This window comes from Acomys russatus, chromosome 10 (assembly GCF_903995435.1).
Source record: "Acomys russatus chromosome 10, mAcoRus1.1, whole genome shotgun sequence".
In the NCBI taxonomy this organism is placed as follows: Eukaryota; Metazoa; Chordata; class Mammalia; order Rodentia; family Muridae; genus Acomys; species Acomys russatus.
The window spans coordinates 73,627,341-73,641,764 of NC_067146.1; the positions used below are offsets into that span (position 1 = coordinate 73,627,341).

General features: G+C 49.4%; 1 protein-coding gene across 2 annotated transcripts; it reads right to left on the reverse strand.

The window, feature by feature from the left end:
* Positions 1–8,861: 8,861 nt before the first annotated feature.
* Positions 8,862–12,397, reverse strand: LOC127194832 (amiloride-sensitive amine oxidase [copper-containing]-like). Of its 2 annotated transcripts, none has more exons than XM_051152409.1 (4): positions 10,843–12,397; positions 9,759–10,038; positions 9,308–9,440; positions 8,862–9,053 (listed from the first exon to the last, which is right to left on the reverse strand). In XM_051152409.1, the coding sequence occupies exons 1-4, from the start codon at positions 12,395–12,397 to the stop codon at positions 8,862–8,864; spliced, it is 2,160 nt and encodes a 719-aa protein (XP_051008366.1). The 2 variants fall into 2 exon arrangements, with proteins under 2 accessions (XP_051008366.1, XP_051008367.1); XM_051152410.1 differs by having other exon boundaries at positions 9,308–9,485; positions 10,843–12,262.
* Between the last annotated feature and the right edge of the window lie 2,027 nt (positions 12,398–14,424).

A 14,424-nucleotide genomic window follows, 5' to 3' on the forward strand; every position in this document is an offset into this window, starting at 1 on the left:
GAGGAGGCCAGGGGCAGCCTGAGCTCACTTTCTTCTTAAGAAACAACACCCCCTCAAATGTATGCATAATTAGCATGTGCATACACAGAGCATGCTTATCTGGTTTGTGTTTGCAGACTGATGTAAGTTTCGGATTTTAAAACTGTCTGGGGCTGGGAAGGTGGTCCAGTGGGGGGGTGGGTGGGGGTGGGAACGCTTGCCACGCACCTGTGAAGATATGAGTTTGGGTCTCCAGAACACACTCAGTGCACATCTGTCACCCCATCACTCTTGTGACAAGATGGACAATCCCTGGAAGCTCACAGACAGGTTGGAATGGCGTGCACAGAGGCGCGAGGCAGAGGATGAGGACCGCGACACCTGAAGCTATCTTGACTGCCGCATGTGCACTCACGCACAAGTGTGCACGTGAATATGCAGATTAACAAAGCACAAACCACGTCTGATGTCTACTTATAGATAAATGCAGAACTTTATCTTTTAAATAGTGCCCCACCCATCTGTTTCTACCCACATGGTCTTTGTTATTTTTTTTTTTTTAATAAAGTAGCAATTTCTGAGCTGCTTGAATTTTTTTTTTTTTTTTTTTTTTTTTTGTAGACACAGGGTCTTGCTATGTAGCCCCACTTGTCTGGAACTCACTATACACCTTAGGCTGACATTGAGATTGCTGTAATCCTCCTGCCTCTACTATCCAGCTCTCCAATGAAGAAGTAAAGAGTTGGCCCAACATGGCCACTGCAGTGATTTCCTATCATGTCACCTTCAAACAGCTTACAAAAAGACACACCACACAGCTGGAAAGGTGGCTGGCTTTCCTCTTCTTTGCTTGTGAGTTGTGTACGCATTAAAAAAGACTTTGAGCTTTGGAATGATAAACTCACAGCGTTACACACACAAAAAAGCAGACAGTAATCACCCAACCCGTGCGCCCTTCGCTTCATTCCTCCAACAGTGGCATTTGCAGTGAAGGAAAAGTTTGTATTTCTGTAAACCTCACACCCTGAGCCCACCACTGCTGCAGTGGTGACATCGGAACTTGGATGACTGGATCCTGAGGGGGTCCTCACAGTGGGATTAGTAACCTTATAAAGCAGACCCTGGAGCAATTTCTTGTCATTTCTGCCACACAAGTCAGAAGGAAGACAGAGTGTGTGGAGCGGGACACAGGCTCTTCCTAGACCCTGAATCCAGCGGTGCCATGGTATTGGCCTTCTAGGAACTCGGTCCATGAGGACTGAATACATTCTCATTGTTCACAAGTTATTCAGTGTGTTGGAGAGGCCTCTCTATAGGAACTGAGCAGTTAGCCTTCACACACACACACACACACACACACACACACACACACATACACGTTAGAAAGAGGGATTTCTTACACTGGCTTATGCTACGGGAGCCAGACAGCTGTAATTGTTACCTTTCCAATTGCTGTGATAAAACACCGTGACTGAGGCAACTTACGGGATGAGTTTAGTTAGGGTTAAAATCCAGAGGGTTAAATTCTATAACGACAGGAGCAGGAAGATGGGAGGCCACCCCTGAACCGCAAACCCAAAGTGAGTAGGCAGTAGGCGAAGCTTCAAGCTCTCAAAGCCTACCCCCAGCGATGACACACTTGCTCCAGCAAGGCCAGAGATGTCCTAAATCTCTCAAACAGCACAGACAACTGGGACCCAACACTCAAGTGCCTGAGGCTCTAGGTCCGTTTCTCATTCAAACCTCTGCAGCAGCCGACAATGGCCGTGTGCACAGTGCAGAGGTAGAGAGCCCAGTGCCCGCTCAGTGGCAGATGAGGATGCTGTGGTAGTTCCGACCTGGGACTGCAGAGATGCACTCACCAAGGATGGCGCCATTGCTTTTTCTCGGGTCTCTTCATGTTGGAGTGTGCTGCCCATGGTGTATCAAGGTCTTCTTCCCTCAGCTAATCCTTTCTGGAAATGTCCTCAAAAACCCACTCAAGGAGGCCTCTCTCTCAGCTGAGTTCAGACCCTGCCAAGATGACAATAAGATTAATTATCATGACTGGTGTCAAGTATAGCTGGGGTACAATGTCAAACACTGGAAGGTAGGCATTAGTATAGACCTCACAAGGTACTCAATTTTCACCACCCCCTCCTCTCATCCTCTCTCTCTCTCTCTCTCTCTCTCTCTCTCTCTCTCTCTCTCTCTCTCCCTCTCTCTCTCGTTCTGTCTGCTTCTCCAGTTTTAGGCATTTTTTTCTATACCTGTGGATGTAACCCCCACTTCAATTAAGATCCCAGACTGCCCCATTGCAGAGAAAGAACTCTGTCCAGCTGCCTCCTTCACTCACAGCCCTGTCCATCTCCTGCAACCCTGTAAGCACCACGCATCTCTGCAGCTCTCTCAGAAAGAGAGCACTGTCGGCAGGATGTGCTGAGGGTGTTCTCAGACTACCAAGCTATACTCGTCGATGCCCACCTATCAGCACTTCCTTGTTGCCCAGTAGTAGCAGTTCTGTTTGTTCAACCCATCGTCCAATCATACCGTTTCTCATCTGCTGTGCAAGTAAAGCTGCTAAGAACTCTAGCCATAAGGCTTTTGTGTGAACATAAGCTTTCCTTTCTCTGGGATAAATGCCCAAAACGTGGTTGTGAGACCATCTGATAAACAAACAGTTGTATAAGAAACTGTCAGGTTCTTCCTGTTTATAGTAGCAGGATACAGGATACAACAGACCCAGCTTCTTAGAAACCTCCTCACCGGTTGATGTTATCATTATTTTTTTCATGTGTAGGGCATATGTGTGTAGTGTATTGTGTAGTATGTGTGTGTGTGTGCGTGCGTGTGTGTGTGTGTGCAGTCTTCATACACCGAGGCCACAGAGGGTGTCATGTGTCCCACTCCATCACCCTCTGCCTTCCTTGTTCCTCTGAGATGGGGTCTTGCCCTCAGAGCCAGTGGGCCCCAGCGATCCTCCTGTCTCTGTCCCCTACAGTGCTGGGATCTCAGGCACTCCTGAGGTCATGGCCTACCTTTTATGTCAGCACTGGGAATCTGAACACGGGTCCTCGGGCTCATACACCAAGGACTCTTGCCTGCTGAGCCACTTCTTTAGCCTGCTATTACAGTTTTTAAGTTAACCATTCTAATTGATGTGCTTTGGAGTCTCATTATGGTTTTAATTTTACAGTGGTGTGTGTGTGTGTGTGTGTGTGTGTGTGTGTGTATGTGTGTTCAGCGAATGCTTCTCTCTATTAGTCTCTTTGCAGTATGTCTTGGTTCCTGAATGAGGCCATTTTGTCTTCTATATGGCCTTTAGCTCTGACCCAGGAGCAGGATCCAGGCCTTCTCCACCCTCCGCTTCCTCCCCGTGAGGCCATCTTTGTCTCTGAGCTCCTCAGGGCACCAGCAGAAACCTGGGAGGTGCAGTCAACTTCAGGTGTAGTCTGGCTCCCTAGGTCAAACTCGTTCTATTTAATTCTCCAGGCGTTAGCTCCCCCCAGAAAAGCTAACTGCATCTCAGTATCCCAGTACCTGCTTTCTGGAGAACTACCTGGTACTTTCTGGTGTGTACTCTGTAGAGTTGACTCATCAGGTCTCCGATGGTGCATGTGAATTTGGCTCCAACACCCACACCCGTGGGACACTGTGATGAGCAGCCTTCTCATCTCTTACTAGTCAACCATCTATTCCCTGGAAAGTGGTGCCTGACTTTGATGGGATATAGACGTGTTCAGCTTCATAACATACATTCAGGTTGTGTTCCAGAAGGTCTGCACCAGTCTGCATTGGTACCCATGTGAGACCCACGTCTGTCTGCCTCCCAGTTTCTTGCTTATATCTAACTTGGTGCCTTCTTCAATATACTTGCAGAGTGCAGGGAGCCTTTGTCTCTTGTGTACACGTTGCTACTGGTACTAACCCTGGCTTTTCCAGATCCTAACCTGATTTGGAATCTGCTGCACCCCAGCAGGAAGTCTCTCCTGTATACCTACCTATACCTATACGGTCTCACACATGGCTCTTTCTCACAGTGCAACCCCCCTCAAATAGTCCCTCTGGGTCTCTAGCTCTGTTCCCTCCTGCATGTTTGGTGAAGTCCGGAGGCCTGGCGTATGGAGAGAGCCTTGCTGTCATAGGTTAGCTGCCTTGAGTTTCTTTGATTGGCAGGGATCTGGAGAAAATGCTCTTGTCCATTGAGACGGACACAGAAAGGGGTTCAGAGGTCCATGTTGCTGCGTGTTTTCCACTAGTGTAAGGTGCAGGGGTCGGAGGACCCAGGTGAGCTTCACCTAACAATGCCTTGCAGGGTAGGAATTAGGCAAAGGGAAGCACAGGTGTTCATGAGGGACACGAGGGAGACACTGGACCACAGGACCTGTTTTCTGTTTGGAAATGCCTTGTATGCACCTCCCTCCCTGACAAGTGTCAGAAAACACTCTGTGTGTTCAGTAAGCGCCCAGCTTTCCTGGGGGTCTTCTATCCAGAGAAGCATTTTCACTTGATTCTCCCTGGCAAGTTTATATCCTCTGTGTTTCTACAAAGTTGGCTATCACTCTACCCCACCGAGGGCCTTTCTGTCTTGGTCCTGGACTTGGCTCTGTCCACGTCCTCTTCTCTGCCCCTCTGTACATTGGTATTTAGTCTTCAGAGAATGAGATCTCCTAGCTTAGACTTCTGCAAGGGTGTGGTGGCCTCCTTGATTTTGTGATACAGAAGGCTTCGCTCTGCTTTGGACATGGGTCTGGATGCCCAACATCAATGTTTCGCTGGCCCCGGAGACAGTTCTCTCATGTAGACGGGCCGTGGCTGGGACCCTACAGCAAACTCTGTGACATTGGGTTGCTTCTGAGCACTAAAGAAGAGGATGACCCAGGCTTCCCGCACAGGAGGGTTTGCTCCTTTACCCAGAAACTCTAGGACATCCTTCTTCTTGGGCAGCAGCGTCTCCACGAGGAACACGGAGTTCTTGTCTAAAGCCTGAGCGCCAGATGGCTGCAGCTCTAGCTCCGTCCTGCTCATCAGGAAGCTGCGCACAGCCTCCATCTCCTGGGCGCTCAGGTCTGCGAACACCTGGGCCTTGCCATTCAACATCCAGTTGGGGTACTCTGCCATGGCCATCTGTAGGACCGAGATGATGGCCATGCAGCCCAGTGCCAAGCTCCTTAATGCCAGCCCCATGGCTCTGGGACTCAGCAGAGGAGAGGACTTAGGTGGTTCCTTCCTCAAACCAGCACTCCAGAGCACTTGGTCCCTAACCCTGTCTCCCCTTGACTGTGCTTCCTACCTTACCCAGCTGAAGCCAGACTTGGGGTGTCCGGGTCTTCTCTCCCCATTCATGATGCAGTTCAGGCCCCTCTGTATGTCCGCCTATTTCCTCCCCCATCTGAAAATCTCTTACAGTCTTTCTTATCTACATATCTCCCATTTCTCTCCCTTTTCCAGTTTTTTTTTTTTTTTTTTTTTTTTTTTTTTTTTTTTTTTTTTTAACAATCGGAAAACATTCATGAGCTATGGGCACTATGAGTCATAGCAACCCAAGGCTCGCCCAACAACGGTGACAAAATTCTTATGTCCTTGTGGTGTCGAGGACTTTAGTGACAGCAAAATTCTCTTTCCAACGCAATTACCTTTTATGGCGATGCATGCTGGAAATTAGGTTAATGTCTGAAGTGTCAGAAGGGAGAGTGATTGGGAGAGAGGAACGAGGTATAAAATGTTTGAAAAGGGAAATATTTCATATGTTTATTGAAAAGTACATTTTATGTATTATAGTACATATTATATAGTATATAAATACAAAGTGTGGTTGTGCCAAATGGGATAATATTCCATCCTCAAAAAAATCATGTAAAAAATTCTAGTGGCCGCCACAGTGTGGTGCTAGCTGCTTTTTGTTTGTTTGTTTGTTGTTTTGTTAGCTTGATGCAAGCTAGGCTACATGGAAAGAGGAATTTTAATTGAGAAAATGCCTTCCTCAGATTGCCTATAGGCAAGTCTACAGGGCCTTTTTTCAAGTAATGACTAATGTCTCAGCTTATGGGGATGGTTCAGCTTGTAAGCGGGTGGTCATGGGTTGTGTAAGAAAGCAGTCTGAGAAAGCCAGTGAGCAGCACTGTTCCATGCCTCCTGTTTCCGTTCCTGCCTCCAGGTTCCTGCCCTGATGTTCCTTCATGAGGAGCTGTCAGTTGTAAGGTGAAATAAATTCTTTCCTTCTCAAGTCGGCTTTGGTGCTTATCACAGTGCTAGAACCCAAACCAAAAAACCATGGAAAACCATCCTTCATGTTGTTAGATAAGGTGGTCCAGGAGACTCCCAAAATACTGTATGGACTACAATTGCTCTTGGTTGCCATCTACAACTCGAAGGTAAGAACCTATTGATGAATACACTCATACTTTGGACACAGGCCTCGGAGGAGTCGAGCTGGAATGGACCCAGAAGCCTCCTCCCTGAGGACTACCTCTCACAGTATCAGAAGGTACAGTTCAAGCTACCAAAGGAGAAAAGCAATCCAAAGTCCTTCCCAGCTGTAGAACCTATGAATCACAATAGTGACCAGCCTGGCAAGGTCTCCCCAACAGTGCAATAGTGACGTTTTTATCTTGGGGTAACCAATAAATATCTAATCGACTTAGAGTTTTTCCTTAGCAGAAGGGAATTCATACTTGGCACTGTCTACCCAACCAACTACCCATGGCTTGGATGTTATAGACTCTACAGGAGAACTTACCTCTGCCATTTTACAAATCAGTGTAATTTGAACTGTATTCTAAACACCTTTATATACATGTTTAAGTGTAGCTCTCACTCCTCATCAAAGAAGCTTCATTATGAAACCAGGTGGTAACGGTGACAGACATTCACAACTTACCAAAATGCAGAGAAAACTGTGATCTTGGCATGCCCAATCCCAACTGGCACATCTACACCACAACTCCTAAACCTTTGGTAGAGAAATATGGCAACAGAGGGCACAGCGAGGGGAGCAGGGGTCTGTGTTACTAGGCCTGTTGCAGGGACGAGGGTGCATCCAGCAGTTCCTATGAGGGTGAGGACCTGAGTGCCTTTCAACTAAAACTCAGTTGTAGAACAGGAATTAGGCAAAGGGAAGCTTAGGCACTCATTAGGGACATGAGGAAGAGATGGGGGACACACTCATCAGGGACATGAGGGAGAGATGGGGGACACATTCATCAGGGACATGGGGGAGAGATGGGGGACACACTCACCAGGGACATGGGGGAGAGATGGGGGGACACACTCATCAGGGACATGGGGGAGAGATGGGGGACACACTCATCAGGGACATGGGGGAGAGATGGGGGACACACTTATCAGGGACATGGGGGAGAGATGGGGGACACACTCATCAGGGACATGGGGGAGAGATGGGGGACACACTCATCAGGGACATAAGGGAGAGATGGGGACACACTCATCAGGGACATGAGGGAGAGATGGGGGACACACTCATCAGGGACATGGGGGAGAGATGGGGGACACACTCATCAGGGACATGAGGGAGAGATGAGGGACACACTCATCAGGGACATGGGGGAGAGATGGGGACACATTCATCAGGGACATGAGGGAGAGATGGGGGACACACTCATCAGGGACATGGGGGAGAGATGGGGACACACTCATTAGGGACATGGGGGAGAGATGGGGACACACTTATCAGGGACATGAGGGAGAGATGGGGGACACACTCATCAGGGACATGGGGGAGAGATGGGGACACACTCATCAGGGACATGGGGGAGAGATGGGGGACACATTCATCAGGGACATGGGGGAGAGATGGGGGACACACTCATCAGGGACATGGGGGAGAGATGGGGGACACACTCATCAGGGACATGGGGGAGAGATGGGGGACACACTCATCAGGGACATAACTTTCTTCTGAGAGGCTTCATCCAGCAGCTGATATAAATAGAAGCAGAGACCCCCCCCCACCCAAATAACAAGTAGAGCTTGGGGAGCCTTGTGGAAGAGTGGGTGCAAGGATTGAGGGTGCTGGAGGGGTCCAGGACACCACAAGAAGACCTACAGAGTAAACTAACCTGGTTCCATACAGGCTCACAGCGACTCAGCTAACAACTGAAGAGCATGCATGGGCTGTGTTCCTGATAGAGGTTCTCTGGCAAATCCTGTTTCCTTGCCTCCTTCTACATTGTGAAGACAGGGTTACCTTACACCTTTAATCCTTGTACAGGATTCTTAGTTTCATCCTCCTCATACACAAACATCAGCACAGAGCACACAAGATTGCCTACAGTCCTGACTCACACACTCTCCTCATATCCATCTGGCGTGACAAGGGTCTGTGCCTTAATTGATGGGACTGTTCTTCCCTGCGGAGTCCGTGTGTCCAGACTTTGCTTGTTGCAGACAGTTCTACTGTGAATCAGTACACATATTATTTTTTTCTTCATTTGTTGGTAAAAGGATCTTAGGGGCAAACTCTAAATGCTAAACAACAAGAAAAGGGTGAGACGTTGGTAATCTTGTTAGATTTCCCCATAACAACTTTCTTCTGCATGACCAGAATTGAGGTGGGACAGTTCCCATCAAGTTGCCCTAAGACTCATGGGAAAGTCTCAGGTATTGAAAAATCCATCTGATAGATCAGCCCAGTATCTTTGCCCTGGTCATGGAGGTCTTTTTTTTTTTTTTTTTCCATTCAGTAGATAACCATAGATGGAGCCCATGGCCACATATCTGAGTATGTGGTCCACATCGTCCACAGCTCTAGAAGCAACACAGAAGGGTGCAATGGCAAGGGTTTATTTAACGTCCTTGGGGGACTTTGGGGGCTGTTGAGTGGGAGCTGGGCTGGACTTTTGACACAGGGCTGTAGGTTCCATTGCGGTTGAAAAGCGGTGGCATCAAGCAGATCCTGTCCCCAGGGATTCAGTGTTTGGTATGTCTGTGGCTCTTGGACCTCGGTGTTTTTCAGTGAAAAAGAAGTTGTTAGGCATGAGCCGAAAGCCTACAAAGTCCCTAAGTGAGGCCATATTAGGAACAGCTTCCAAATGGGGCCCATGTGAGAAGCCCACTGTCACCCAGGCCACCAAATCCTGTGGGAGAGACAAAGGCTTTAGTGGGCAAAGGGGTACTGAGTGTGGACCCTGGAAGGACCGGGTCATTTTAAGATGTGTTTATAAACTTCTTCAAGATGGCCCCAGCCCCATTAGAAAGAGGCTGGCCTATCTTTCATGACCTCTGGGCTTGCCCTCCACCCACAAGCCACACACACCTGGGACCAGGGACAGGTCAAGTTAGTAGGTTAGTGACAAGGCCAGAGGAGGGACGGGAGGGACTGGCCTAGTACCTGATCTTCAATATTCTCGTTGTCCTGAAGGAAATCCTGAAAAACCACAGCAGGATCCCAGGGATGGTTCTGGTTGTAGATGCTGGTGCTGCACCGTTCAGACTCCCGATATTTGCTCACTGCCAGGGAGTACCTGTGAGTGAGGAGAAGCAGGTGGCTCTGAGCACTGAGGTTACCTCTGAGCCCCAGCTATGGCTCATAACATCCTCAGGGCCATAGATAGGGGAGCTGGGGGTTTCCTCACAATGAGCAGCCATCCCCCGGGTCTTGACAAGAGTTCCCAAAGCCATCTGAGGGCCAAGAGCCCATGAACACATCTCTCTCCTCCCCCACTACATGAGGATGCACACTCAGACTCACACATAGACTCAGAGAACTGAAGCACAGAGAGCCATTCACAGCCAGACAGGAGCTCCCGCCTGCTGCTCCTCAGAGTCCCTATACTCCTCACCTGGCCCAGGAGAAAGCTAAGTCCTCCTGAGATTCGGGGGTCAGCCTTTGCTTAGATGTGGAGTCGATCTTTAAGTGGTAGCTTCGCCGGTGTCCCCAGATGTCCGTTTTGGGGCTGCTGAAAAGCAGGAACGGAGGCAGAGTCTGTCCAAAGGGGAAGGTGGCCTGACTCTCCTGGGAGTACCGAATCTTCTCCATTGTGGCCTGGTGGTGTCTTGGTCGGCTGGGCTTGGTGGTAGTGTTCTGTCTGGCCTGCAGGGTGTGGAAGCTGTTGTCGGTTCCTGGAACCATGAAGGGAGATGGAGGCTGAGGACCAAGCTTAGATTGGAAGCTTCGTTTCTCTGCCATGGATCTCCAACATAGACCACACCCATGGCCGGCTACCAGCAAGGAGCAGTGTGAGGGGCAGAAGTTTGGCTAGCAGTGCAGGCTGGGAAGCTAAGTGAGCCTCACAACCAGAGGAGCTAGAGGACAGCTCAGGGGTCAGTGGTGGCAACTGTGGTGGTCTCAGGGTGACCCAGGCTATTTTCAAGAGAGCCATGATCCAGCCTGTTTGCCATAGTTTTAACCCCGGAGAAGACATAGCCTGTGTTGCTAGAGGCCCGAGAATCGGCATTACGTTCTGGGTCATAAAGACAAATGGCAGATGTCCATTTGATCCTGCTGGCCTTGTTCTACTAGTGGCTTTGATGTCAAATGCCACAGCCATGACACTACGCTGTGGTGAATATTATGTATCCGGAAAACATACTAAACACCCCCTGATGGCAGTACAGACCATCCGAAAGGGCTACAAAGATCCATTTTCCCCTCCCATTGTACTGCTTCCTCCCCTCCTCTCTGCACCACTGAATTCATACCCAAGGCAGATGTGCACCTACAATTCTAGGTAATGCCTGGGTATCAATCACAGCCACTATCTACCAGATATGCGTACTATTTCTTTTTGGGGCAGCCGGAGAAGAAGACTCAATGAATACTTCTGATTTAACATTAGGGAGTCTCAGTCCTATCTCCTGTGACGTAATGCTATTGGTGGGAAGCGTCTGAGAGACAGAGAGGGAGGGTCTGACTTCAAGTCCTACCTGCCACATCCAGGTCAACACGGTAATGCACAAGGTGGGTGTGGCTTTTGCCAAGTTGGTGAGTCAGCAGGTGAGTTTCACCCAGTCCTTCAGGAGTATAGATGACAGTGTGGACGTAGCCTGTGGCATGCATCTGGGCTGAAATCACACCATTATCGTAGAAGATGAAGTCCCAGATGTAATAAAAATTGTAGCGTGCCGAGATTGCCCGCAGTACCATCTTGTGCCCCAACACATCAGAAAAGAAGTTGATTTTGCGTGTGGTGTTAAACGTGGGGTTAACAGGCACCCCCGTGGGGATCTCAAAAATGCAGAGGGCTCGCGGACGACGGACAGGACCATTGGTGTCATAATAGTGGATGACATCCAGGAAGGTGGCCGTCTCTGGACAGTTGATGCCAGGGGCTAACTCATGAGTCACATTGCCCAGGTCCCAGCCTAGATCCATGGTCTTGCTCACCTCTCCTGCAGGTGTGTTTTCTCTATGCACGGCCAGAGCAGCCTGCACACTGATCTCATAGGCTATGCACTCATTCCTGAAGTGCACACTCAATATCTGCAACCCGGAAGAGGGTCGAAGCCGGAAGGAGAAACTCCAGCTTTTGTAGATCACAGTGTTGCCTTCTAGGCTGTATCTGGGGCGGTTGCCTTGTTCCACACCAGGGCCAGACTTGCTGAGGGGCTTTGGGATTTTCCTACCAGGCTTGTTGAACATTTGTGGCCGCTTTTTGTCCTGAGGCAGTTGGCCCTTGAGGGCGACTGTATTAACTTCGCCGTCTGCATACTTCTGAGCCAGTTCCTCTGGGCTATTGTAGAGCTTGCCGCTATACCAGACCTGCACTACTCTCCAGTTCCGGACATCTGTGCTCCCATGATCCACAAGGACCTCCAGACCCGTGGGCTGTAGCCGGTGGCCTCTCACAATGCGCTGTAAGATAAACCAGGTGGCCCGATGTCTAGACTCCACACTGTGGGGGGCCACATGGGTGAAGGTCAGACACCGGCCGTTGCAGTCCCCTAGTGAGAAGCCAGTGGTGTCAAGGAAAAACTTCTGCAAGGGTGTGGTGGCCTCCTTGATTTTGTGATAGAGAAGGCTTCGCTCTGCTTTGGACATGGGTCTGGATGACCAGGACCGATGTTTCTTTGGCCTGGGAGACAGTTCTCTCATGTAGACGGGCTGTGGCAGGGGCCCTACAGCAAACTCTGTGACATTGGGTTGCTTCTGAGCACTAAAGAAGAGGATGACCCGGGCTTCCCGCACAGGAGGTTTTGCTTCTTTACCCAGAAACTCTAGGACATCCTTCTTCTTGGGCAGCAGCGTCTCCACGAGGAACACGGAGTTCTTGTCTAAAGCCTGAGCGCCAGATGGCTGCAGCTCTAGCTCCGTCCTGCTCATCAGGAAGCTGCGCACAGCCTCCATCTCCTGGGCGCTCAGGTCTGCGAACACCTGGGCCTTGCCATTCAACATCCAGTTGGGGTACTCTGCCATGGCCATCTGTAGGACCGAGATGATGGCCATGCAGCCCAGTGCCAAGCTCCTTAATGCCAGCCCCATGGCTCTGGGACTCAGCAGAGGAGAGGACTTAGGTGGTTCCTTCCTCAAACGAGCACTCCAGAGCACCTGATCCCTAACCCTGTCTCCCCCTGACTGCGCTTCCTACCTTACCCAGCTGAAGCCAGACTTGGTGTCGCTGGGTTCTCTCTCCCCATTCATGGTGCAGTTCAGGCCCCTGTGTGCATCCACCTACTTCCTCCCTCATCTGAAAATCTCTTATATGCTTTCTTATCTCCGCATCTCGTATTGCTTCCTCCATTTTGATGTTATAACAGTGGGGAACATTCTTCAGCTGGGTACGTCAGGAGTCATAGCAGCTCAAGGCTTGGTCCTCAAGGTCTGTTGTCTGGTGGGCCAGAGGGCTGTAGTGATAGCAAAACTCCCTTTCTGATTCAACATTGATCGTTTAGGGGGCTGCAAGGCTGACATTTAGGTTAAATGTTCAAAGTGCAGGAAGGGAGGATGGAATAAGGAAGAAAGGTAGGCAGAATGGGGAGATAAAAATGTTTGAAAAAGCCACAGGGAAACATTGTATAAGTTTACTAAAAAGCACACTACACTACTGTAGCTCATCTCTGTTACTCTGTGGTTCTTCTTTTTCCTACCCTGTATCCCCGCTGGTTTCCCCCTCTATAACGAGAGAGAGAGAGAGAGAGAGAGAGAGAGAGAGAGAGAGAGAGAGAGAGAGAGAGAGGGAGGGAGGGAGGGAGCAACTACTGACAAACCACAACCAATCCCCCTGAATGACCAACACCCATCAACCCTACCTCTCAGGGCTCTAGCATTTCTACACCTTCTGAAAAGTCCCAGAATTCCAAATGTCACACAACTGCAGAAACTACCTACAGCTGGCAAAACCACACCTCTGCTAGAGGGAAGTCACAGTCAGCTACTAAGGACTGTCCAAAGTAGTCCCCCCCCCCATCCCCATACCTGGAATTAAAACAAAAGCACATTTTTATAATATTTCTGTGATTTTTTATTGTTGTTTTTCAAGACGGGGTTTCTCCATGTAGCCTTGGCTGTCCTGGACTTGCTTTGTAGACCAGGCTGGCCTCGAACTCACGGCGATCTGCCTGCCTCTGCCTCCTCGAGTGCTAGGATTACAGGCGTGCGCCACTGCATCCACCTTATTTCTGTGTTAAAAAAGAACCCCCCCCAAAAGAACCCAAAATTCCAGAATTGTCTGTACACACTACACAGAGAAACAGACATAGACACACACACATATCAAAATTACACCACCCCAAGTAATATCAATCCCCACAAAGAGCCGTTGACTAACAACAACCCCAGTGCCAAGGATGGGAAACTTCCTTTTGAGTTTTTGCTCAGGGCAATGGTCAAGAAACTCCCAGAATAGGCTATTGTAGTTGCCATCAGTTGCTTCTCACAACTTGAAGGTGAGACTCAATTTCTGAAGGGATTACACCCTCCAGACACAAGACTTAAAGGGATCCATTGGCATCCGACCTCCTACTTAACGACTAGGTCTTATTGCTTCATATGGTCTGTTCAGGCTTTCAAGAGAGAAAAAACCATTGGTACTCCTACTCAAATGTAAAACTTATAAACGAACAGTGAGTGGCTTATCAAAGCATCCTGTATGGTACAACGTGGCACCTGTCTTGGGGTAATGGAGAGCCATCTAAAGGTACTTAAGGGCCAACTCAAAAGGTGAGAATTCATGCCCGACGGTTATAAATGTAGCTACCTCCCAGTGGCTGGGGAGGCAGGGCTGTTTGCGATATGCCCAGACGTCAGCCTCTGCTGCCTTGTCTATTCTTGTGCCTGCTAGTGAGGCTTCCTGTCTGCCCTGCTGTATACAGAGCTCCTGGGAAAACACTGGCTTTGCACGTGAGTGGGCTGCTTTCACGGTCATCAGGTCATGTCTCTGCAGATCCCGACTGTGATGCTCCTGGGCCCCAGATGCAAGCCCCTCCTCAAAGCCTTGACATCTGACACCGATGCTGGAAAAATCCATCTGCCCTTTGTTTTCCACTCAAGACTCTGGGTCTCTAGCAGGG